The 27,500-nt window shown below is 45.1% G+C and overlaps 1 protein-coding gene across 6 annotated transcripts in view; it reads left to right on the top strand.

Moving 5' to 3' along the window:
• enah (ENAH actin regulator) overlaps window positions 1-27,500 on the top strand; it is a 117,137-nt gene that overhangs the window by 39,957 nt on the left and 49,680 nt on the right. For 2 of the 6 annotated variants that reach the window (XM_035995680.1, XM_035995679.1), the window contains exon 2: window positions 25,404-25,569. In XM_035995680.1, the coding sequence (XP_035851573.1) occupies window positions 25,404-25,569 (166 nt within the window). Of the gene's footprint in view, window positions 1-1,516; window positions 2,275-25,403; window positions 25,570-27,500 lie in introns of those variants that run through there. The other 4 variants (XM_035995678.1, XM_031321095.2, XM_035995682.1 and 1 more) reach the window with 4 other exon arrangements.

The following is a 27,500-nucleotide window of genomic DNA, read 5'->3' as shown; positions in this document are numbered from 1 at the left end:
ACCGGTGATCATGTCCCGTGTGACACCAAATATCATTCAATCAGGAGAGACTTCGTTGAAAGGTGCAAATAAGTTTATTCATCACATAAAGCACAAGATTGAAATGTATAGAGTCTTTGGCGATTAGACTCCATCACTATGTAAATAATTGTATAAGGGGTGAGGAGCCATGAGTAGGCATATTCCCCCCGATGGAGTCTAGACACTGGTGGTGGTGAAGGAGCCTGAAGAACTGGGTGGATGTACGGGAGCGGGGCTTCTGGAGGAGGACCCAGGGTGCTGAGAATGATGACGACTGGAGGTGAATGGGGTGGAGGAGGGTTGCTCGATTTGCCTTCCAGATTTTTAAAGCAGGGATGCAATGATGTGATTGGCTCATGGAATTCATGGAAAATTCTGGTTGGTTTAACTGACGAGTCAACGCCCCGAATCAGCTGATCAGTTTAGGAAAGAGAGGAGAAAGCTTTAGAAGTCTTCCTAAAAGAATTTACGCTGAGCTTCATATGTTGACATTTTTTAGGTTACGTAGGTAAGTTAACTTTGTCTGAACTTATTGTCTTTTTTGTCCACAATGGAAATAAGCCATCGCACTTTATTGTGTTTTTATCCCTGGTGATTTTTGATGTTGGCCTATGTAATTATTGGTGTGCAGTTTTCTTAAATAATCAAATAAATCAAACAAACTTGCATGGTAAGGGTTCCTAAACAACACCATGAATGTTAGTATTTTAACCCAAACCACAATCTTTTCCTACACCTAACCAAGCAAAGTTTGTTTTGTTTGAATTCACTGCAGGGCTGCCAGAGCGTTGAGAAGGGGTCTTGAGCATGCTAACAGTGAGCATTACCATGTGAAACGATGATAACGGCCTTCAGAACCTACAGTAGGTGCAGCAGGCCCCTTCTATATCTTCTACATCTATTCAATGGACTGATAACATTCGAAATGGGTGACCAAAACTTTACTGAACTATCTACTAAATTACGAATGGCATATATAAGAAAGCCAAAGAATGAATGAATGAATGAATGAATGAATGAATGAATGAATGAAAGAGTTGGCATAGCAAACAATAAAACCCAGTAAGGGTTGCAGTACAGTATCAGCTCAGTGGGAAAGCCCAAATGTTTGGCTGAAAGCTCGCAATAGATATATAGTAGCTCCTGCCTAAACCACTATCTAAAGACATCAGATATTATAACTCTGGATTAGGATTTCACATGGAACAGTAGTAAACATCATGATGTGTTTTCAGTGCTCTGATGCATGACTTCAATCTACATGCTGTATGTTTTCAGCACAATGCCAGTCGATAGCAGCTGGAATGGAGTCATTTAGACAATGAATGTAAAGAAGAATCCCCCCTGTCAGAAAGGTGTGTTTGTCACTAATCCGGGTGTCCAGAGCCACCAAACAGCCCTAATTCTGCTGCTTGTTTTTCCTAACTCTCCAGCATATTTCTGTAGGAGAGAGATGAGTTGGGTGGGTGTATGGCGAGTTAGAAATAGAGGGAGTGCGAGCGCGTGGAGAGTCGCACAGATGAAAGCAGAGCGAGGATCTGGGAGGGAGGAAGGGAGGCAGCCACAGGCAGATGAAAGCGGGAGAGATCAAGTGGGAGACAAAAGGTATGAGATAGATGTAGCAGAGGGAGCCAGGCGAGAGAAACAACAGTGACAGAGAGCAATAGGACAGAAGGACTGAGCTGAGCTGTGCCGTGCTGGGCTGCGTAACACCACCGCCGTCATTTCCCCCCTAACAGCCTCCGCCACGGAGCCCAGAGAGCGCACGAGTGGGCTGTGCAGAAGCAGGAGCCTGTTGCCTGGATACCTCTGCTGTCGCCACGGCGGCAAAACGCCAGGATTGAACGGTGCGTGTGTTTTCTGGCTGGTGCTGCTGCCATGGGAAAAACACAGCTGGCTGACTGTCTGCATGGCTCCATCGCTGGCTGGCTGACTCGCTGACATCGCACGTATGAATAAGGAAGGAATCTCCCTGATACGGGGGCTTTGAGCAGAGGAGGTGGGAGGCTGGGGGTGGGACTGGCACTCTGCTTTGGATGATGAAGAAAGCTGTTTGGTAGAGAGGGAGAGGAAGCAGAGATTACCTTGGCGACCGAGTGAAAGAGAGGAAGCTAGGGGAGGCGAGACCCTGAGACGGGGGGGAGGGGAGAGGAGTGGGGCCATGCAGATCCAGTCCTCTGGATCACAGTCCAAAGCTTCTAGCTTCATCCTCAGTCAGAGATGTGTGCTGGCCTCCAAAATGGAAACCCACCGGTACGTACCTGCTCTCATTCAAGTGGGTTCTTCTTCTGTTTCTCCATCTGTTGCAAAGTCGTGCTCTTGTTGTGCTCATTCCATACAGCAGGAACCTTGTTAGCAACCGTCTTTATCGCAGCGTCCAAGGCCTCTGGTCTCATGAATGAGTAGTAACTAGGGCTGTCAAACGATACATTTTTTTTAATCGCTGAATTTATATAGTTAATAAGCGATTAATCGCATGTTTTATCACATGATTAAAATTGTATTATTTTGCATTTCAGAACTGTTTTTAAGTACATATTAACAATGGAATGCCATTCTTACCAGTGTATCTTGATTGGGAATCAAATGAATGCAAAGAAAGTTACTTTATGAACTTGACTTTAAGATTTGTAATTATTTATTTACTGTGTAAACAAAAGAAAAATGTGTGAATCTGTCATTACTGCACAATTCCTCCAAGTACCTAACTAAAAAACTAAAGTGATCACCAGTTAATGAGACAGCGTTTGCACCTTGCAGCAGTTCCAGTGTGGCTGCTTTCTCCGTGTGGTACAGGCTATGGTGTATGGTGAAACTACTGTCCCCCTTGACGGCCATGTATAAGACGGGTCAGAACATGCCAACCGTAGTCTTTAAGTCCCGAGTCCTATACCATGCTGACAGGTCTGCAGTTAGGTGCCACCCATTTCGCAAGAGCGGTAGTAATTTTTTTGGATTTGGTTTCATCCACAGGTCGGCGACTAGTAGCACTCTCCAAAATAGTGCTTTGCCTGAGCCTGCTAGCATCAACCTGAGTCACGTTAATTAGCTCGTAGGTGGTAGCTCAAGCTTGACGTGCTTCGGTGATATTTTAATTCGGCTTTACACAATGTGCATATGGCTTTCGACTTGTCTACTGAGCTGTCCAGGAGTTTTGGAAAATAAAGCTCCATTCAGAGTTATTGCTGCTGTGTTTCTCCATCATGCTGCAGCTACAGCAGCAGGATGTGTTAGGAGGAAGTATGGCAGCTTGATGATAAGTAACAGTGCTGCAAAGGGTCAAAATAGTAGCCTGTTAGGCACCACGCGAAGCCGAGTGAAGTGTAAAATAAATTAATAAATGGCAGCATGCGATTAATGCTATTAAAAAAAATGAATGTGTTAATGCTGACAGCCCTAGTAGTAACAAACTGTATGCTAGAGCCCTTCACTCGCTGTCACATCTGAACCTGATTACACCTGCTCTGGAAACCGCTGGTTTTAAACTTTAAACTAGAGTTGATCCTTTCCTTTGTGTTGTAAAGAATGAAAGAAAAGACCTTAAACACTTCGACACCAGAGAGACTTTAATGTACATTAAGTGCAAAAAGAATTGTGTATTGTTAATGAGTTACTTAGTTGTATTTAAGCAATATATTGCATAACCTATTATTTTTCTTTTACTATTCAACAAACTTTTTAATTACTTATCTGGTAGTATTAATCAGTCAAAATGATAATTGTCGGTTCAATGGTTATTGATTAACACTATCAGAGTGCTGTCTTTAGAACCTAGTTGCTAAATGTGTTTGCTCTGTGTTCATGCAGAAGCTGGACTTTAGTATTTTGGGGGTGTCTGTTCTCCCTCAGGCTTGGTTGGGATATGGCTAACTGCATCACTTCTCCTACATTTAGCAGCTGTAACATAATGTGGAAGAAGACACTGCTTAATTATTGATGCTGTTTGCTAAAATGTCAGAAGCTCAGGGGGCCGAATGGGATGTTCACTTGGAGGAAGTGTTCCCTTTGAAAGATGGAATTCAAATAAGGAAAATGGCCGCTTGTGAGTGTGAATAAAATAAAGAAATCTATGAGATTGTGTCTGAATGGTGTAATGGACAGTTAAATATCAGGGTGTTGAGCCACAGAGACGTGCTGTCCCTACACAGACGTTACAGTGGAACGGAAATGTCATGTTTGACCCTCTGTCCCTTTTCATTTCCTGATTAGCTTGGTGGATAAGGTGAGCTTAGCTAGTTATTCCGGTCTGTCTGTCTTTCTGCGTCAACAGCATATTCTGTCAGTCTTGTGTCCAGAGAGTGTGTGTGTGTGTGTGTTTGTAGGGTTACCCTCAAGCTACATTTAAGTTAAGCTGTTATGTGTCTATGCCAAAGCGTGATGTAATACCATACGGACACAGGATTTGCGGATGTCCGTCAGAAACAAGCACTTCAAGTTGTTGGTGGCTAATTTGCAGCAATAAAACATAGAAGAAAAAGAAAAGGTTTGGAGGTGTTGTTGGCACCCTTGTCCACCAAACAGCCCGTTTCCACACGTCTTTACTAATTATAGCCTGTTTTCTCTAGCCTGGTTGACACCAGACCCTTCTCAGTTGTAACTGAGAGTGGGTCTGGGCAAGGTTCATTGACAGTTCATTTCCAAAGGGGCGTCACCAACGGACGCTGCTCAAATGCCTCTGGGCGCATTGGATAGTCCAACCAATCAGACCAGCGATCCGGGTGACGCTACGCTTCGGTAGCCGTCATGTTGGATGTAAACAAAAAGCCGCTCGCCATCGCTGCACTATCGTCGTTGCGTAAAGCCCGCCTCAATGGTTGTAATTGGTACCTCGATTTTGGGGACATTGGAAATGGGTTTGAATGAGCTCTTCGCCAGACTGACTTGCAGAGCAAATCTCAAATTTGCCGGAAGTTCGTCAGGGTTTACCCAGGCTATGTTTTCTCTGTGCTACACCAACTTTGGTCCGTGTTGCAAATGCAACACATACAGTGCAGTACAGGTGACCCCTCCCCCTGGTTTCCCCTCAGTATTCACATGTGAATATTTGGCAATTCAACATAATTCACAGGTATTTTATGAGCTTTGAAGGCATTTAGCGTCATTCCACTGTTGTGTTCACACTGCTGTTGAAACAAGCCTATACAGTTGTTCATCTGAAGGCTTCACTTGTTGGTTTCCATGGTTAAATTCTGCGAGTGCTGCTTAGTCCAGTCCAGATCTGCCTTGTGGTCAATGTGTTCCCTGTCCCGGTGTGAATGGTAAGGTGATTGCACTCTTGTAAAATCTGCCAGGCTCCCAGTTAACACACGTGCTGAACCCTGGAAACACCCTGCAGTACACTACTCTGTGTGTGTGTGGTGCGTCTGCACAGTGACCAACACATGCTAAACATGCACGCCTCACACTGATGTCCCTGGAGAAAACAGTGTCTGGAGTGTGTTTCAGGATGTGGAGGAGATGCTTACAGTCCTGATATTAGGTGTCACTTTTAGTGTATGTCTCCTCTTTCTACCTCACTGACCTGGTTACCTCTTTTCTCTCACTTCCAGGATAGCTGCTGCTTTAGCATTGTAACTGCTTTTCTACTTGAAATGACTTCTACTTTCTCCTACTGCATTCTTACCAATAAGCTAGTAGTAAAAGTCAGACAAACTTCCATCTATTCTCTGGATTGTTTGTGACCAAGGGGGTAAGCTTCTCCTCACAATGCGTAGCTGCTATGGCGCCATTTTTGATGCTACCAAGCCATCACCTCCCGTTAGCATCCATTGACTGCCATTCATTTTGACGTCACTTTAACAGCGAATAACTTTACATCTGAAGCGTGTAAAGACTCTATTTGTCCATTGTTTATTTAATGGTCATTTCTATATACAGTCTATGTTTGTGACCCATTTGACAAAGGGTGCCATTTTATTTAGTGAAAGGTCAGATGGGCTTGTTAAGGGGATTCACACCCTGCTCTCTAGGGGGTGATCACAATGATGCTGGTTACCATGGTGCTGAAAAGGCCAGAGTCACTGAAGGCAATGAGAGAGGGGGGGGGGGCACCTGTGGATCCTTCCTCTGGGGCTGGGCCTCTTCACTCAGCTAATGGTTTCTGTGAGTGAGTTGCTCACAGCCTAATTGAATCCAAGAGGATTGTGTGTATCAGGCCCAACTACTCCTGAAACAAGTGTGGTGCTTGAATAGGCCAGTCGATGGTCCAGGTAATTACTGGGCGATAGTGTTGTACACCATAACGACCTGCATTAGGTGACTAGGAAATAATTAGGGAACAACAAAGCAGCACTATCGTAATGTAGCTCTGATGTTAAATGTCATTCTCCGTTACATTCAGCAGCACATGTACATGAAAACACACTGGAAGTGTTCAACCCAACCTGATCTCACAGAATTCCGTGAAATGAACACGGCCCCTTAAGTTAAAGAAAAGGTCGTGGGTGGGCTTAGGCTACGTCTCCATGACACGCGGGACAACAACGGGACGGTTGGGTTTAGGAAAAGAAGAACGGGATGGTTACGGTTGGGTTTACGCGGCACACGATCCCCGGTCTCCTGGGTGAAAGTCCTGTGTTTGAACCATCCACCCCCCCAACCAACCTCCCTACGCAGATTTTCGGGCTACCGTAGTCGCTCCTAATGCTACGTCATCTTCTCATTGACTTTACATTGGCATTGTTTTCTGTGGTGGCCACGTGGAATTTTCACACATTCTGTACCACCACCACGTAATGCGCTGTTAACAATTTGTGATCATTTCACGGAATTCTGTGAGACCAGGCTGGTTCAACCTTAGAGCAATATTACCGTTCCTAATTGTGCAGCTAACAGCAGGATGAGTTTGCCATTGATCAACCCATGGTATACATTTAGTGTTACATTTCTCTGCTGCTCTTCTGTCTGTCTCTCCTCAAAGCATCTTCTCTATGTTAATCACACTTGTGTACAGGACAGGAAGAGTGCACATGAAGGGTCTTTGCTGATATCTGATCCCATTTCAGTTGCAGAGCAGTCTCAGGACAGGCCATTGGTCTACAGTTTGAATATGTTACCTTGTTTCCATGTTCCACTTCAGATAAAAAGATGGTTCGATCCATGCCATGCTCAGGACTGGGGGGTAAAAGGGGATTGAGTACCTCATGTGATGAGGGCCCAAAAAGATGTTAGAATGAATCTTTCTACAAGGACCAGAATTTAGTGCTACGCCCCTGGCCCTGCATGTTGAAGTGTCCTTGAAAAAGACACTGAATGTGCGTGTGAATGTTTATCTGATGAGCAGGTGGCCCTTGGACGGCAACCTCGGCCCCAGTGTATGAATGTGGGTAAATGGTGAATGCTTCCTGTACTGTGTGAAACAGCTTTGGGTAGTTGGCGCTATAGTAATACATTTACATATTTGAAAATAGTTGCTGACAATAATGATGATGCTCTCTGTCCATCTGGCTTTAATGTGTTGGACTGCACGTGTACCCAGGTGTAAATGCACATATGACATTGAAATGACGTATAGGATCAAGTGTAAGTGCATCCATCTTGCTCAGCCTGCTGTACTAGGTTTTTAATTATTTCTGCTTCAAGCTGCATGTATTTCAAATGAAGTAATTCTTTTTTTTTTAATGCAGTTGTAGTCCCTTTATGCTATGCTAGAAGAACAAATCCAAGTAGTAGTGCGGTCCTGTAGTGCATGTTCTGAAGGTGCATGAGAACGGATGGAAAAGGCAGCAGCAAAAACACTGGTCAATTCTCTGAACAGATAATATGGCCGCCATCTTAACATTAAAACTTCACCATCAGGGAAACATTGTCCATCAACTCTGACTGAGTTTGAGCATCGTTGATGTAAACATGTTTCCATTAACCTTATACAGGATACAGGCTCTACACTAAGTAAGTGTGGAGTATTTGGGATGGGATGGGAAAGAGAATTTACTTTGCTTTTTATCTGTTAATTATCATATGTATTAGTCCATTATTAGTTTTCTTTGTGATGCAGACTCTTTCGCAGCACAGAAATTATGAGATGTTTTATCAAGTTTTTTATCCAGACAGACCCCTGGAGAAGTCACTGCAGTCAGCCGCTGAGTGACTTACAGAAGGTAACTGCTGTTACTGTTGCTCTACAGTGATACTTACTTAATCTGTGCAATAGCACGTGTCATTTGGTTGTAGCTCTTGATTATAAAATAGATAGTCTATATCCATGACCTTCCACTTCCGGGATTGCCGCTGGAAATTCCGCCGTATGTCCTTTTTTTTGACTGGATGTCCGTCCCCTTCCTCTGTCTCTGTGTTGACGTTCTAACCTCTGGTGGATTTGTGAGGACTATGGTTAACTGCTCCTCAGATCTCTGCAGGGTAAATCCAGACAGCTAGCTAGACTATCTGTCCAATCTGAGTTTTCTGTTGCACGACTAAAACTACTTTTGATAAACCAGAGCAGGTTTTTCTCCCAAACCAGGAATGCTGTGTGGACTAGTCAGACCCTCCTCTGCAGCGCTGTGGAGGAAGGTCTGACAAAGCAAGACTATAAAATAAATAACTTGAGTATAAGAAAGATAAAGGTAACTCAAGCTTGCTCTCTCTCTCTCTCGCTCATGTGGACGAGAGAGCAGGAGTGTGTTTTCAGTTCATCAAAAGTAATTGTACGTCACCTCTGCAGCGGGTTCACGTCAGGGCAATGCTGATGAAGCAGTCGCAACTGTTGTTCCTCTTCCTCTGAGACACGCTCGCATGTGCTCCAGTAAAGACGACAAAAAGACAACAAATTAACACAAAAAAGTAGTTCATGAGAGCTACTGGCCGCCGCACCTGCAAAAAAACGCGTGTGTGAAAGTAACGTTATTCACACATGTTCTCCTAACTACATTTTACAGTACGCACACATCTATCTTTAGAGTGACACGCTGGCACTGTCGAGCCCTGCTGTGTAGAGACAGTATACGCTTTCATTACCTGAATATATAGCGTGTCATGTGACACTTACGCCACAGCTGGGGGCTATGGCAATGTCATAGCTTGGGATGACAGAATGGCAGAGATTCTGCTATACTTTCTTGTTTCTCACAGTTTTTTGCTAATAACAGTTTGTCGTTATATAATATAATACTTAACATATCACGTTGCAGTTTAGAATTACATATAGTATTATAAATACCATATCAGCCCTCTGAGGAGGGAAAAGGTGCTCATATTTCAGATGGACTGTAGTACAGCCAACTCAGGCCTTTTACTGTTCATGTTATTGGCAGCAGTAAATGCCCCTGTGATTTTTGTTCCCACATCACTGTTCCTAATGAGCCGTTTCTCCCCTCCTCATTGATAATTGAATGTAGTAGGTTGTCACTTTAGTCACAGTTTTCCAGTGTGGGTGTTGTGAAGCCCTCGGAGACTGTGACTGATAAAATATAAATGACAAGTGAAAGTCATTATTGAATCCTGCTGAAGTTATTGGCCAGACTGTGACCTTTGCTCCCAGAAACAGAGCTGACAATCATCACTCCATTTCTGAGAGTGACACGCACGCACACGCACGCACGCACACTAGGGCTTTGACTCCGAACTTCGATATTCGAATATAATTCGAATATTAAAAAAAATATTGATATTCGAACGAATATTAGGCAGCCCTTAATATTCGAATTTCGAACCTGTTATGGGCATTATTTTTTTGTAAATGTGTTTGCTTGTAAACCTTGTTTTCAATTCAGATTCCGAGGCTTTTTCACACATTTCAAAATAAGTAATTACACGTCACGGCGACACACGTCGCTCGGCCGTGGCTTGGTAGCACATTTCCCCCCGACTCATTTCCTGGTTCTCCTTCTCCATAAACAACGTAAAATCAAGGAGAGGGTTAACTTCTCCTGCTCCAGATTTCCCACCGTGGTCAGAAAGAACAGAGGAGACACTTTGTTTCTCTCACTAAGACTCTAGAGTCGCTACTCGCTCTGAAGCTACCGGTAATCACCGTCACTCTCTCACAACACACACTCCACACACACACACACACACACACACACACACACACACACACACACACACACACGCGGCTCGACGCACACACCAGCGCAAAAGTATGAACATCAGATCACTTACGTAGGCTACGGTGAAATATCCGACCTTCCTGTTGAAAGCATACTGTTTGTGTTTAATCCAGGGTCTGACTTTTAATTTAATTTCTGACATCATTGCACGCCTACTGACTGATACACTGCCCTCTGGTGGACAGAACATATACGAAGTTTGATACCAATATAAGCCTTACTGAAGGCATTTAATGGTCAAAATATTATTAATAAATATTTGAATATATTCGAATATTAATATTCATAAACAAACGAACTTCGAATATGATTTTTGGGCAAAAGTCAAAGCCCTAACGCACACTCTGTATGTGGGATATTATGTATAGCCACTGATGGCTTGTTTGTCACTCCTCAGGTGTTTGTGCTGCGATCACGGTCCTCTCCTGCTCCGTCTCTTTCTCTCCACCATGTGGTAGTGGATGAGTCATACTCGTGAGCAGAGGGTTTTCTCATGGCTCTATCATATCAAAAGTGTGTGTGTGTGTGTGTGTGCATCAGTAAAGTAGAGAGCAGGTAACCGCCATGCAGACAAACAGCTGTTTGTGAATGAATGGTGAACCGGTACACTCTCTCTCTTTCTGTCTTTTAAGCAGTGCACACACCTCGGCCTATGTTCGGCTCTGTTGCTTGCTGTTACAACTTGGTTTGTAGTTCTAATAAAAAGGCAGCAGGGTTAGAAAAGGGAGCTGAAGGGGAGTCCAGTGTGTGACTGTTGATCACCACCTAGTCTGGATCAACAGAAGTACATTTCCAGGATAACTGACATGTCCCCCTCATTCCTCTCTCTGTGTGTCTCCATTCTCAAACTCGTTTTGTGAACCAACAACCTAGCTAGCAAGCTGCACGCTGAAAATGTCAAGTTTAGAAGAAGATGTGGACGGTGTAACAAGGCAGACCTGCTTGGTTCTTTCAGGGAATGATTGTAAAGATTTACTAAGAATATGTTTAGATCATTTCCTCTCTAACTGGGAGGTTTTGGGACTGATTGGTGGGATCGTTGTGGACGAAGTACACACAGAGATACACTGGTAAGAGATAATGCGGTTTAACCATGTATCAGCTCATTTAAATAGCTCACGGTACTGTGTTGTGTCAACAGTTAACTTCATTTAATATTGGATGTGGTGTTTTCTTTTGCGGGGTGCAAATGTTCCACCAGAACAAGTTCCTTCCTGAGACTATTTAGCGGAGCTTCTCCTGCCTCAGAATGGGCCTCTGGGAGGACATATTACGCGTGGGGTCTGTGGGTCCTCCCCCAGGAAATTTTTTGCGTGAAACACTTACCGTATCCGGGTACAGCTGCTCGATCTGTGGCCAGGTCTACTTGCAAAGGTGGTCTGGAGTAGGCTATAGTTCATGCATACTCCCGTACTGTTGGTCCTAACTTAACCCAAACGTTCTCTTTTTACAGTAAAATATGTTTCTGAAAACACCTGAGGAGAGAAATAGGCAATATTACGATATATAATAATAATAATAATAATAATACCGATAAGCGCTACCTTGTTTGACTGCAGTTCATGAGCAGTGATGGACACTGAGACTGCTTGGCTTTGATTGGTTGTTTCCCTGATGCCATTCGCAGCAGAGGAATGTGATGATCTGATTAATGTAAGACATCGCCCAGATCAGCAGACTCTTTTGGACCAAAGTATTGAAATTGTGGATAACATTGTTTGTTAGCTTTCTCATAATCAGAGAACCGTACTGTTGTGTTTAGTTTTGGTGATGATTTCGGAGTCTTTAGGAGAGGTGTCAACTCTGCGAGCCCCTGTCTCCTGATTGGTCGTTCATTCTGGTTCTGACTCTCTTATACAGGTTGACATGCAGCAACCGTGCTGTGGAGGAAGGTCTGGCAATGCGAGACTCAGATGTTCACAAGTCATTTTTTGGAAGTCCAAATCTAGTCTCAAGTCTTTGAGGGGCAAGTCCAAGTCAAGTCTCAAGGGTCTGTCCATCTGATCTGTCCCTAACACTGTATTGTTAAATCTTATGAATTCAAAGCATGTCCTGTAGCTACCATCCATACAGTCCAGTATCAAAATCAGTTGTAGGAGAACTTTATGGGGTCTACATAACACATCCCTCTAGCCCTCAGACCTGGTGAAATATTAACCTAAGTCTGTCACATCATATGGATACAACTATAAAGATACAATCTGCCTGTTCCCAGCATTAGCACAACACTTTGTGATGGTTTGCTTGTTACCTGTGGCGATATATGCTAAATGTAACGTCTCTTTCTCTCAAAAAAATGTCTAATGTCGAAGTGGAAATCAAGAGAATAGTGGCAGCGCCAGTTACAGAACAACATGCATCTCAGTGTCAGTCCAAATTACACACAATAAGCAGTTTGAACTCACTGATGTAATAACATTTATTTCCTAAGTGTTAGTAGGCTCAGTGAAACTGAGTCCAGCGCGAGGGAGATCTGAGATCCTGGGGAGATGGATCTGTGCGCCCCGCCTCCTGTGCCCCATGGATGTCTGAGCCTCAGCAACTACCATTTATAAATGTACAATCTGGGGGGGACATGCAGCTTGTCATATGTTTCCCCAACGTATATGCGCCAATGAAAGAAAATAGAAATACATGAATACATTTAGATTTAAAAAGCATTAATTGTATGAAAACAGGTTGTTGACGAGTCTCGAAGCTCGAGTCCGAGTCAAGTCTGAAGTCTTTTGGGTCGAGTCGCAAGTCAAGTCTGAAGTCACTTAAGTAAGACATAAGTGTGACTCGAATCCGAGTCTCAGACTCGAGTCCCCATCTCTGGCGAGACTACTGCTTTAATAACAGCTTTTACTTTGTGTAGGGGTTGAAAATGCTGAAATGAAATGATTACATTTTTTAGAAGAACAACCTGAAACCATTTAAGAAGCTCTGCTTGTCCCTTGAGCCCACTTTGGAATCCAGTGTCCTAATTTACTGCGTTTCCAAACCCTGGCAGTACCTGCAGGCAGCGCTTCAGCAGGGACTTCTCTCGTCTGTTCCTGGCCTGATCACTTCCATATGGGCTGGAAGCACTCAGACTCTGCACCACACTACAAGTGATTGCTGATTAATGAGAGGGAGAGAAAATAGTTAGAGGAGGGTGAGTCAGTGAGGCAGGAAGTTATAAATTGAGTGAAAAAAAGAAGCTGAAGATTGAAGACATGGTTGCAAAGTGAGGGAAAGGAAGGATGCAGATGTGGGCTTCTTCCTTCCATCCAGCTGCACTTCTCCCTGAACATCCCTCCGTCCCAGTACACCTCTCTCTTTCTGTCCTTCCGTCTCCTTCCTTTCCCAGCGAGGACTCCCCCTGGATTCCAGGTTCCACAACATTTCTATGGTTCTGCTTGCATGTTTTGTTTCAGCTGCACAGGATTTATCATCCTCCCCCAGTTTGGAAACAGCTGACTCTGGCCTTTCAGAGCACAGCGTCAGTTTACTGTCGGATGCTTTCCAGCAAAAACTGCAGAGTCTATTTAGTGAGAGAGAAGTAGTCCAAGGAAAGAAATACCACTGCGATGAGTCCGTCACTAATGAACCTATGCTGATCACAGCCAGAAGTCAAAGTGCTGTTGTGGCAGCAGCTGGAATGCTTACAGTCTCTGTGATTTCACAGGAAACTACGAGAAGCCAAGAAACACTGCTGAGAGTTCAATGAAATCCCCCTCATAACTAGGAAATGAATGCTGTAAAGACAGCTAAGTGCCGTGAAACTAAAACTTGCATGTTTTGTTGACTGCTCTATGAACAATATGATGATCTATAAAGCCATTCTGTAGGAGGAGGGGTTCACTTTACATGATGGGGTGTTCACTGTGTAATGGAAAGAATGCTTTTACAACAACAACAAACGGAGAGAAATATCTTCTGTGCTTAACCAATAATTATTAATCTGCCAGTTGTTTTCTGCATTAGGTTGATAAAAATGTTAGAAAATGAAAAAAAAAGTTTCCTCATAAAGATGTTCAGTTTGCTGTGACATGACAGATTGTTTTAGTCCGGAACCTTTTTGCTTGAATCATGATGAACACACTCAGTATCAGCAGAAGGAACTGAATCGGTATTGGGAGAGAAAAGGTTGATTACAGACTGTACTACATTTAACAATTACTTATTAAACACTAAATATTAAATTTAAATAATAATATATAATTAATAAATAAGCTTTTCAAAATAACAGTTGCAATGTGCAATTTTAAGCTCATTAAACTATTTAAAAAACGTGCTATAACAGTGTTACTCTCATGGCTCCCATTCTCCTCCGTGACACGCTCTCTTCCACTTCACCTGACAACTCTTCTCCAAAACACACAGCTCTGTGATAACAGAGCTCAGCCCATAGCTTCACTCTCTCAAAGCTGATAAAACACAGGACACGTCATTTCACTGGGTGGAGTGGTAACTACGCTAACTAACCGTGTGTTGTGAACCGCGTGTAGTGATTACAACAAACAGACAGCAGCTGTGTCTCAAAGACCGAGCAACAGCAGCCGGGACGTTGAGAATCCACGCGTGAGAGGTGATGATAGTTCCAGTCACTTCCTCATGGATTCACTTCGTTGAAACAAGAGAAGAAAGCCTCACTGATGTGAAGAACAGGACAGAGATACATATATAAATGCTCTCTGCCTGCCATATGCCAACACTCCGGTAAGTCCACTCACCCCGTCTCTGCCCGGGCATGCCCCAACTGGCCGCACATTGGTTGACAAACGCTCACAAACAACGACGCACGCGACTGTGAAATGGGGATTTATCCCTTTAAATGTGAATAAATGACAGTTACACTCACCGCCAGCAAATGCTCTTTCCGTTGTGATTGGTGGCATCTAACTCACCGTTACCTTGTTTCCTACAGACTGTGTTGATATGACTTGTACATTACAGCCACTCAAACAGCTTTTTTTTTTTTTAAGACTTAGTTAAGGCGGCAGCGTGTTGTTAAAACAGCAGGCGTGTGTTGTTAAGGTGGCAGCGTGTTGTTAAGGCGGCAGCGTGTTGTTAAGGCAGCAGGCGTGTGTTGTTAAGGCGACAGGCACGTGTTAAGGCGGCAGGCGCGTGTTGTTAAAGCAGCAGCGTGTTGTTAAGGGGGCAGCGTGTTGTTAAGGTGGCAGACGCGTGTTGTTAAGGCGGCAGGCGCGTGTTGTTAAGGCAGCAGCGTGTTGTTAAGGCGGCAGGCGTGTGTTAAGGCGGCAGGCGCGTGTTGTTAAGGCGGCAGCGTGTTGTTAAGGTGGCAGGCGCGTGTTGTTAAGGCGGCAGGCGCGTGTTAAGGCGGCAGCGTGTTGTTAAGGTGGCAGGCGTGTGTTGTTAAGGCGGCAGCGTGTTGTTAAGGCGGCAGGCGCGTGTTAAGGCGGCAGCGTGTTGTTAAGGCGGCAGGCGTGTGTTGTTAAGGCGACAGGCACGTGTTAAGGCGGCAGGCGCGTGTTGTTAAAGCAGCAGCATGTTGTTAAGGGGGCAGCGTGTTGTTAAGGTGGCAGACGCGTGTTGTTAAGGCGGCAGGCGCGTGTTAAGGCAGCAGCGTGTTGTTAAGGCGGCAGCGTGTTGTTAAGGCGGCAGGCGCGTGTTGTTAAGGCGGCAGCGTGTTGTTAAGGTGGCAGGCGCGTGTTGTTAAGGCGGCAGACGCGTGTTGTTAAGGCGGCAGCGTGTTGTTAAGGCGGCAGGCGTGTGTTGTTAAGGCGACAGGCACGTGTTAAGGCGGCAGGCGCGTGTTGTTAAAGCAGCAGCATGTTGTTAAGGGGGCAGCGTGTTGTTAAGGTGGCAGACGCGTGTTGTTAAGGCAGCAGCGTGTTGTTAAGGCGGCAGCGTGTTGTTAAGGCGGCAGGCGCGTGTTGTTAAGGCAGCAGCGTGTTGTTAAGGCGGCAGCGTGTTGTTAAGGCGGCAGGCGCGTGTTGTTAAGGCGGCAGCGTGTTGTTAAGGTGGCAGGCGCGTGTTGTTAAGGCGGCAGACGCGTGTTGTTAAGGCGGCAGCGTGTTGTTAAGGCGGCAGGCGTGTGTTGTTAAGGCGACAGGCACATGTTAAGGCGGCAGGCGCGTGTTGTTAAAGCAGCAGCATGTTGTTAAGGGGGCAGCGTGTTGTTAAGGTGGCAGACGCGTGTTGTTAAGGCGGCAGCGTGTTGTTAAGGCGGCAGGTGCGTGTTGTTAAGGCGGCAGACGCGTGTTGTTAAGGCGGCAGCGTGTTGTTAAGGCGGCAGGCGCGTGTTGTTAAAGCAGCAGCATGTTGTTAAGGGGGCAGCGTGTTGTTAAGGTGGCAGACGCGTGTTGTTAAGGCGGCAGGCGCGTGTTGTTAAGGCAGCAGCGTGTTGTTAAGGCGGCAGCGTGTTGTTAAGGCGGCAGGCGCGTGTTAAGGCGGCAGCGTGTTGTTAAGGTGGCAGGCGTGTGTTGTTAAGGCGGCAGCGTGTTGTTAAGGCGGCAGGCGCGTGTTAAGGCGGCAGCGTATTGTTAAGGCAGCAGGCGCGTGTTGTTAAGGTGGCAGGCGCGAGTTGTTAAGGCGGCAGCGTGTTGTTAAGGCAGCAGGCGCGTGTTGTTAAGGCGGCAGCGTGTTGTTAAGGTGGCAGGCGCGTGTTGTTAAGGTGGCAGGCCTGTGTTGTTAAGGCTTCTGAAGCGAGTCATCAGGCGGCGATCTACCGGCATGTCATCTGCATTTACGGCAGAACATAAGTCCAGTTAACTTTGCTGAAGTGAAAACACACAGTGAGAGGGTCAAAGTTTAAGATGAAAACACACACTGGTGGAAGAAGTATTCAGATACTTTACTTAAGTAAAAGTACTAATACCACACTGTAATTAAAAATTATTTTATTTTTTTTAATTAATGCATTAAAAATGTTATGGAGTGACAGTATGTCGTCCCAATGAACATCATGCTGTGTTGATTAAGACTTGAATCTAGCGTTTGAGACCATAAACTCATTATGAAATGTTTACTGAGGTAATAAATCAAGAGAGAAGTAGGGTAATTTTCTTATAGACTTCTATAGAACAGACTTTTGTTTGTAGCCAGTGGAGTCTCCCCCTGCTGCAAGTTAGAGAGAATGCAGCTTTAAGGAGTCTCCCCCTGCTGGACATTAGAGAGAATGCAGCTTTAAGGAGTCTCCCCCTGCTGGACATTAGAGAGAATGCAGCTTTAAGGAGTCTCCCCCTGCTGGACATTAGAGAGAATGCAGCTTTAAGGAGTCTCCCCCTGCTGGACATTAGAGAGAATGCAGCTTTAAGGAGTCTCCCCCTGCTGGACATTAGAGAGAATGCAGCTTTAAGGAGTCTCCTGCTGGACGTTAGAGAGAATACAGCTTTAAGGAGTCTCCCCCTGCTGGACATTAGAGAGAATGCAGCTTTAAGGAGTCTCCCCCTGCTGGACATTAGAGAGAATGCAGCTTTAAGGAGTCTCCTGCTGGAAGTTAGAGAGAATGCAGCTTTAAGGAGCTTCAGCTCTAGCTTCACTGTTCAGAGCCGGAAGCTTCGTCTAATATTTTTACAGTCTGTGTCTCTAACAAATCCCAGCCATGAGAAGATAGTGTGACTGACAACATGAACCCAGAAGCCCGATTAGCATTCAGCCCTTCAGTACAACCTGTGCAGTGAAGGGTTATAAAGATGATTATATGTAAAGATGATGATTTATGCTGATTAGGATTCCATATTCGATGATTAAAGAACACATTAGATGGTGGCATTGCTATGATTCCTCATTAATAAGCACAGCTCTAAAATGAAATGAGATCATCATACGAGAGGCCAGCTGTGCTGCATGGTCTGCACCATGACCAGATGGAAGACTAACCCTAACCCAAAACCCAGAACCCTCGGCCGGAGTCCTCTCTCACTGCCTGGCTTTGTCAGACACATTCAGTGAGTTTCACTTAGCCCTTTTTGGTTAGTTTCTATTTTTAGATGCTTGGCTTGTTATGTAACTTTGGCCTTCAGCAGTGAAATGATCACACTTTCCACCCGTAGCAGTGATGGAGTGACTCAGTACAGTCAGGGAATGACTTGCTGCTTCTCTAGTTTTTATTTTGTAGCCACAGATAAGAAGGTGACCTACAGGAGAGTAGCGGGCCAATGGTCTACAGAGGACCATCTGGGATCCAGTCTTTATCCTGCTCTCGTCCTCTCTGCACTCCTAGCTCTGTTGCTCTCTGTACACCCCCCGCCCCCCGTTCAATCCTGGCAGGATGTGACATTATGGCGGTGAAGCCCCTGGAGCTGTTCTGTTCCTCTTTGAAATCAGAACCGTTCTTAAATCAGAGCCTCATTAACATTAATGAAGGAGATATTCTCATCTCATATCCTATTCCCCATTCCTATTCTCAGATCTGCAGATTCTTCATATCTGTGTGTGTGTGTGTGTGTGTGTGTGTGTGTGTGTGTGTGTGTGTGTGTAACTGGGATAGAGGCAGAGGGATATCTGGATCGCTCTGCTGTGTCTTTCAAGCTGTTTACTCACCTTGGAAATCAAAATGAAAGCATAATATTGATAGTTTTTTTCTGTCTCGTGTTGAGACATTATACAGTCTAAGTTCAAACACAGCCCAGAAACTCACCGTATGTCTGAGGCGTACGTAGCTGTCAGCAGGACCACAACTCTACAGAAGGCTTTTGGGAGAAACATAGAGATCTCAACTCAATGCAAACATACAACTGGCACTTTATGCAGACATGCTGATAGTGTGGTCTCAGTGGAGAGATGGGGGGTACAGCTGATGTGTTTAGTGGAAGAGTTAAGAAGAGAAGAGGAGGGTCAACAGGATTAGATCACACCAGTCAGGTTCTTAACAAGCAGAAACCCATCTGACATCATATCACATAATGCACACTAATCTCAGTGAGGACCGTTAACAATGCTGCAGCCAGTAATGTAAATGATAAAAAAAAGATAATTGTAGCTCAAGGAAAGAAAGCATAAATGTCAAAGGAATTCTCCAGCAGTAATGGGACCACCCGGGGAAAAGCTGCGGTGTCTCTGTGCTCCTCACATTTTCTCTTTATGTCTCATGTTGTTTTCTTTCTTTTAGTCGCCACATTTCCTTCCTCTCCAAACACTTTGGGATGGATTCCTCTGGCTTTCTGCTCACAGTGCTTTCAGCTGAATCACCCTGCAAACCACAGTACATCCACCACACAAACATGCACTGTGTGTGTGTGTGTGTGTGTGTGTGTTGCACATGTGTGTGTTGGAGGCACACTGTGTAGAGATTTGTGACTGAAACCATTGCAGGCAGAGGCTGTGGTCTCTGCAGTGGTCCTGCATTTATTCCATGGTATGAGAACACGCTGACATTCCATCTGACCAAAGTGACCACAGTCAACAAAACATGCAGCAATGCAATCATTATTCTTCAGTGTTTAAAGGGCCATCTTTGTTTGGCTGCATGTAATCATGAGAGCAGCGCAGGCCCAAACCAGACATTGTCGTTAAGACATTGGTCCTTACCCCCAATTTCCACTGGATGCGGAACGTCTGCGGATCTGCTCCTGAGCGGCGGCGGAGTCATTAGGTTTCCATTAAAGTCAATGTGTGTATTTCCACTGACTGCAGAACGGCTGCGTCCCTACTCCGTCCCAGCTCCGGCGGTCCCAGCCCTCTGGAGCAGATACTCAGAGCTTCTATTTTTGCCGGACGCCGGAGAGCTCCGCAGCAATTCAGCACACGGCAGATAGTGCGGGACAGGAGGTCGAGCACAGAAACAAAATAAACATCCGGTTCATTTTCAAAATAAAATACAGCGTGCTCACGGCGGATCATATTTCCCTGCACTACACCTTGAAAACACAGCTCAGAGTAGTTTCCCCTCTACTCCTCTGGATGGAAACTAACTGTTGTTGGTTTTGTGGTTCTATTCTACGTGAATTCGCGAGATCTCGTGGGTCCTCGTGACTACAGCTGTCAGTCATGGCTGCAGCAGTGCCGCAACGAATCCAGACCTAGTGCGTATTGACGGACAGCGGAGCACGGAGCCGTTCCGCAGCGGAGCTGGTCCGCAGACGTTCTGCATTCAGTGGAAATCTTTGGCTCACACACACATCAGTGTGTCTGCAGCCAGTAGCTCCAGGAAGTCACTGCACCTGGTCAAGAAGTAGTCCCACCAACTCCACGGACACATGAAAAATCAACGGCGGAATACTGCAGCTTTGAGCTGGCTCCCAGCGGCTGTGTAAGTCTGAATGTGCAGGCCGCCTGTGAATCAGATCCACATATTAACCCACGTTTCCACCCGCTTTTGGTGTTCCTGCGTATTTACTAACCAGCAGCTATCGGGTCGCCAGTGAAAGCCCTCCTGTAGTGTTCTCTGTCCTGCTGTTGTCATGCTGCCCTGTACCCATACATCCATGCCCTGTACCCATACATCCATGCCCTGTATCCATACATCCATGCCCTGCACCCATACATCCATGCCCTGTATCCATACTCCATGCCCTGTATCCGTACATCCATGCCCTGTATCCGTACATTCATGCCCTGTACCCATACATACATCCATGCCCTGTATCCATACATCCATACCCTGTATCCATACATCCATGCCCTGTGCCCATACATCCATGCCCTGTACCCATACATCCATGCCCTGTACCCATACATCCATGCCCTGTATCCATACATCCATGCCCTGTATCCATACATCCATGCCCTGTATCCATACATCCATGCCCTGTATCCATACATCCATACCCTGTATCCATACATCCATGCCCTGTACCCATACATCCATGCCCTGTACCCATACATCCATGCCCTGTATCCATACATCCATGCCCTGTACCCATACATCCATGCCCTGTATCCATACATCCATGCCCTGTACCCATACATCCATGCCCTGTACCCATACATCCATACCCTGTACCCATACGTCTATGCCCTGTGTCCATACATCCATGCCCTGTACCCATACATCCATACCCTGTACCCATACATCCATGCCCTGTATTCATACACCCATGCCCTGTACCCATACGTCTATGCCCTGTATCCATACATCCATGCCCTGTACCCATACATCCATACCCTGTACCCATACATCCATGCCCTGTATTCATACACCCATGCCCTGTACCCATACGTCTATGCCCTGTATCCATACATCCATGCCCTGTACCCATACATCCATACCCTGTACCCATACATCCATGCCCTGTACCCATACATCCATACCCTGTACCCATACGTCTATGCCCTGTATCCATACATCCATGCCCTGTACCCATACATCCATACCCTGTACCCATACGTCTATGCCCTGTATCCATACATCCATGCCCTGTACCCATACATCCATACCCTGTACCCATACATCCATGCCCTGTATTCATACACCCATGCCCTGTACCCATACGTCTATGCCCTGTATCATACATCCATGCCCTGTACCCATACATCCATACCCTGTACCCATACATCCATGCCCTGTATTCATACACCCATGCCCTGTACCCATACGTCTATGCCCTGTATCATACATCCATGCCCTGTACCCATACATCCATACCCTGTACCCATACATCCATGCCCTGTATTCATACACCCATGCCCTGTACCCATACGTCTATGCCCTGTATCCATACATCCATGCCCTGTACCCATACATCCATACCCTGTACCCATACATCCATGCCCTGTACCCATACATCCATACCCTGTACCCATACGTCTATGCCCTGTATCCATACATCCATGCCCTGTACCCATACATCCATACCCTGTACCCATACATCCATGCCCTGTACCCATACATCCATACCCTGTACCCATACGTCTATGCCCTGTATCCATACATCCATGCCCTGTACCCATACATCCATACCCTGTACCCATACATCCATGCCCTGTATTCATACACCCATGCCCTGTACCCATACGTCTATGCCCTGTATCATACATCCATGCCCTGTACCCATACATCCATACCCTGTACCCATACATCCATGCCCTGTATTCATACACCCATGCCCTGTACCCATACGTCTATGCCCTGTATCCATACATTCATGCCCTGTCATCACATACGTGAGCTGCATCTCCAGATACTTATAATTGATTGGTTTGTAGACGGGCTTCCCCGTCCTCTCGTCTCCTCTCTCTGTGTCGGAGTTTTTTCAGCTGACTGCTGCTCTCCTCTACTGCCGCGGCTCTTTTTGTTTTGTTGTGATGTTGAGAAGCAAGACACTGGAACTTTCTGGAGAATTTATTCAGAGACAAACGGAAACCTACACTGTACATTTACTACCACTTAACAAATAAACTGCTGATGTATTCTCTGCTCTGATAGCCGACAGCTGTCTGCTCTGAGCGCATTCACCGTCACTCTCACTCTCTCATGTAGCCTACACACTAAGCACCGAGCTATTCCTTAAAGGAGCTTCCCCGGTCTTGTAACACAAGGAGAGCCTGCCAGAGCTTCTTCTATTTGGTCCGAAAGTCCGAACCATCCAAAAAATGCTTTCACACTATAAACAAACTGGACCATGGTTCAGTTTGGTCCGGACCGAGACTACCTCTTTTGGTCGGACCAAAATTTGGTCTTTTAATCCGGACTGTGGTCCCGGGGAGGTTTCACACCTCTAATTTTGGTTCGGATCAAACTGAAAAGTCCGAAAGTCCGGACCAAATGAGGTATGTGTGAAAACGCCCTAACTGAATGACTGTGGTTTGAAGTTTTGTTTCTATATTATATCTGCTTTATTTTATTTCATGTTCACTTATAGTGTTACTTTACTGCTGATGAAGACCTTAAATTTCATGATTTTGCTTTTAATTTGCTTTTATTGTGAAGAAGTTATGGGAAGTGAAACCGTTTTACTCGCCAGCTTCTGAATAGCAACAGCAGAAGTTGCAACGTAAGAATTGAATGTTTGCAGTAATGTCCTACATATTGGTGAATTCAGGTACATTTTATGAGATTATTGTCTCCCGGCGGTCCCCCGGCCCGACACAGCCGCCTTTTCCAGGCAGCCAACCAAAACACACCATTCTCTCACGTTCTGTGGCGTGAGAAATACTATCAAAATGCTACTGTTTTAAAATACAAAGACAGCCAAGATTCACAGAGCTGCCTATAGCACAGACGTGGACAAAGCCAGTGAATGAGTCCGTAGTTCTGCTCACAGTTAAGTAGGCGGTCCTTAATGCAGTCCAGACCACCTCCGTATGTGGTCTGAGTGATCGGATCTCATTGTGTCCTGGGTCTGTCTCTTTCTCTACTTGTATTCAGATTGTGACATACACAAATTCATAGCACTGTAGCGCTTTCCCCTCTGTCGATCTCTGGTATTAGTAGTTACTTGTCAGGAGGAGTACTACCCATCTGTGATAAAGTTCTATATTGTCTGTCTCTGGACAAGATTTTTTGAGAAAATTACCTTTATTTACCAGACAGTGATGGTCTAACACAATAATGTTGAAGGCATCATGGGAAATGATATCTCAGCCTCTGTTGCTGATTTGAATTGGCCTTGTGAGAGTGCAACTATGATACTATATATGCTGCTAGGTGTCCAGCTATCAGTCACATGTCACTGAACTCTCTGTGAGCTTGTTATTTAGTGACAGATAATAAATACACATTCATTAGTTTGGTGCTCAGGACGGAAATGGTCTGAATGGATCTGATGTCAGCTCCCCCTGGTGCTGGTGGGCTGTAACTGCAGTCTGAAGACCCTGTCTGTGTCTTCATGTCTCCTTCTGTCTGTGTCTTCATGTCTCCTTCTGTCTCTGTCTTCATGTCTCCTTCTGTCTCTGCCTTCATGCCCCGTTCTGTCTCTGTCTACATGTCTCCTTCTGTCTCTGTCTTCATGTCTCCAGTCTCTGTCTTCATGCCCCGTTCTGTCTCTGTCTTCATGCCCCGTTCTGTCTCTGTCTTCATGTCTCCTTCTGTCTCTGTCTTCATGCCCCGTTCTGTCTCTGTCTTCATGCCCCGTTCTGTCTCTGTCTTCATGCCCCGTTCTGTCTCTGTCTTCATGTCTCCTTCTGTCTGTGTCTTCATGTCTCCTTCTGTCTGTGTCTACATGTCTCCTTCTGTCTCTGTCTACATGTCTCCTTCTGTCTCTGTCTTCATGCCCCCTTCTGTCTCTGTCTTCATGTCTCCTTCTGTCTGTTTCTTCATGTCTCCTTCTGTCTGTTTCTTCATGTCTCCTTCTGTCTGTGTCTACATGTCTCCTTCTGTCTCTGTCTACATGTCTCCTTCTATCTGTGTCTTCATGTCTCCTTCTGTCTGTGTCTTCATGTCTCCTTCTGTCTGTGTCTACATGTCTCCTTCTGTCTCTGTCTTCATGTCTCCTTCTATCTGTGTCTTCATGTTTCCTTCTGTCTGTGTCTTCATGTCTCCTTCTGTCTGTGTCTACATGTCTCCTTCTGTCTCTGTCTTCATGCCCCGTTCTGTCTCTGTCTTCATGTCTCCTTCTGTCTGTGTCTTCATGTCTCCTTCTGTCTCTGTCTTCATGCCCCGTTCTGTCTCTGTCTTCATGCCCCATTCTGTCTCTGTCTTCATGCCCCGTTCTGTCTCTGTCTTCATGTCTCCTTCTGTCTGTGTCTACATGTCTCCTTCTGTCTGTGTCTACATGTCTCCTTCTGTCTCTGTCTTCATGTCTCCTTCTGTCTGTGTCTTCATGTCTCCTTCTGTCTGTGTCTACATGTCTCCTTCTGTCTCTGTCTTCATGTCTCCTTCTGTCTGTGTCTACATGTCCCCTTTTGTCTCTGTCTTCATCACCTGTCCTCCTTCACTCTTCTGTGTGTTTAAGGGAACCATAAACTGGATTATTATTAATATTAAGATGTCGTAGAGGAAAGTACTGTTTACTCTTTAAAGAACTCTTCACAGCACTGATGGCCCAATGTTGAGATTGTGTTGTGATGACTTATTAGAAATGTAATATTATGTTACAGATAAGCTCACTGATAGCACACTCAGATACAGTGACAGTTTCAGGACAAAACATGTAATATCACAAACTTAGTTTGACTTTAAAAAAAAAGTGAAAGGAGTAGTGAAGCCACCATGGTTTTCAAAATAAAGGTATTATTTGGCATTAATGTGGCAGCCTGTGCAATAGTAGGAGAAGATGAAATATTTAGCAACAGATAGTAAATGAGCATTCATTTTGTCTTTTTTGTGAAAGGAGTTTTTAATGACAGCAGTAGTCACATGGCCTGACTGATCACCATGGTATCACAGCTCAGAACATCGTCTTTATGATGGTTGTCTATCTCCCTCCAGTCGGCATCAGTAAACCATCGTACACCGTGTTTTTGGGGAATTATCAGCAGCTGAAATGCATGATTGTACCGTGATTTCCTGTCTTTGTGTCTCTGCAGTGAACAGAGTATCTGCCAGGCGCGTGCCGCTGTCATGGTGTACGACGACGCCAATAAGAAGTGGGTCCCAGCTGGAGGGTCTACGGGCTTCAGCAGGGTCCACATCTACCACCATACGGGCAACAACGCCTTCCGCGTAGTGGGACGCAAGATCCAGGATCACCAGGTGAGTGGAACCCTTCTTCAGTCAATGCCTGGAGTCAGTTGGTCTGATCTAACACTTTATTTACAGTGGAAGTTGAGGTTGAATAACTGCTGAAATCTCTATTTTCTGTAACATTTTCTGTGGTGTTGGGTTTTCAGAATCACAATTACAAAAGCATGTAATGCCTTCAAAGTGATATTCTGTCAGTCAGCTAAAGAACTGTGTTGGGTACTCGTAGGTGTACAGATCTAATTATTGGCAAATTATCAAAGATGTTTTATCAATATTAATAAAGTTATGAATATGGTTATTAATAACTTTATCAAATCGACAAACAATCAAAACGGGGCACCACCCTGGAATATCAGGGACCAATAATCAACTGTGAAACAGTCTCATTTCTGTGGTATTCCCCTTAAAATACAGATCTTAATTAATTTGATTAATTTATCTGGTATTTTCTCAAGGAACAAAGGGAAGGATAGAGTTTGAGCACTACCTGTGTTCAACCAGCAAGTATTACAATAAGTACACAAATAATCACAAACAACTGCTAATTAAAGTATAGTAGAATTTATTAACTTCAAAATGATCAATGGCCAATCAATAATCCTTTGATCAATTAAAACCAATATACGTTTTTATAAACTACAACAAAAACAAAGCAAACGACAGACATGTAGTGATCATGTCTGTGTGTGTGTGTGTGTGTGTGTGTGTGTGTGTGTGTGTGTGTGTGTGAGTGAATGTGAAAGAGGAGGGGGTGACGAGGTGTAGTCTAGCCAAAGACTACAAAAATGGCTACTCCTGTGAGCTGCACAAAACTATTTAACCCCAAGAGGGTGGAAGTGGGCTGCGTTGCAACGCCACATGACTAAGCTAGTCAGTTAGCTCCGTTAGCTCTCAGACTAACGTGTGGTTGACACAAAGGCACACACTGAGCTACTTCGCTATGTGAGAGGGGGAGAGAGAGAGAGAGAGAGAGAGAGAGAGAAAGGAGGGAAAACACGATTGATAGAAAGAAAACACTTAACACCTTGATCTCTGTGGTGGTGAAAATAATCGCTCTCTCCGTTTACTCGAGATTCTAACTTAACTCGACGTTACAGCACAATCTGAGGTTTTGTTTAACGAGAGAGAGAGTTAGTTTCCCCGCCCCTTTCTGCGGGCGCACAGCTGACTATTTCAGTAATTAACTTCCCCTGGCGGTGAGTAAAAACTAGTTCACAGTTTCAACACGACTTCAACAATATCTGGATCAGGGATATTCTTCACAGCAATACATAGGACACAGCGGTCCGATCACATATTAATGGCAAACAAATAGTAGCAATAACTTTTACTCATTAATAAAACACACTTAAATTTCTCTGCGCAGAAAACCTCAAGCCTTCTTACTGTGTGTTCAGTCCGTTAGGTTTGTCCGGCGGATTTTCCACGTAGGACAGAAAAACAGAACGAGAATCTGGATCGCCCGTCGGCGAGTTCACGGAAAACTTTTCCCTTCAAAAGCAGCAGGAAGGGAATAGTTTAGTCGACTTGAGAAGAAAAACGTTGTTTCCTTCTCCTGCAGGTATGAAAACACTGGCACGTGGTTTCATAGGATCCACAGTGCTCCCAGCACCGAAATTAAATCCACTTTGTTTCAAAAATGGAAGTTTTAGCACAAACTTGTCGTGCTGACCTGTCTTCAACCGGAGTTGAGGTGGAAAGCGAAGATTTTGGTGTCTAAGCCAGTTTTATAGTCTCAGGCGCCATGCTGTGTTTGGAGTCCACTGGTCCAATGGGAATCCAGGACCTCCTGGTGTTTCGGCCATTTTGTGCTGTAACACCTGGGTGCGACTTTTAGGCTGCAAGGTCTGCATGCAGGCTGTTGTTAGAAAATGGGTGATGAACCATCTTTTCTGAAGAGACACGGATCGGAATTTTCCAGGTAGGCCTTCTTTGTCTCA

This window comes from Sander lucioperca, chromosome 19 (genome assembly GCF_008315115.2).
Source record: "Sander lucioperca isolate FBNREF2018 chromosome 19, SLUC_FBN_1.2, whole genome shotgun sequence".
In the NCBI taxonomy this organism is placed as follows: Eukaryota; Metazoa; Chordata; class Actinopteri; order Perciformes; family Percidae; genus Sander; species Sander lucioperca.
The sequence above is the reverse complement of the archived record's forward strand: the minus strand, read 5'-3'. Positions and strand labels throughout refer to the sequence as shown.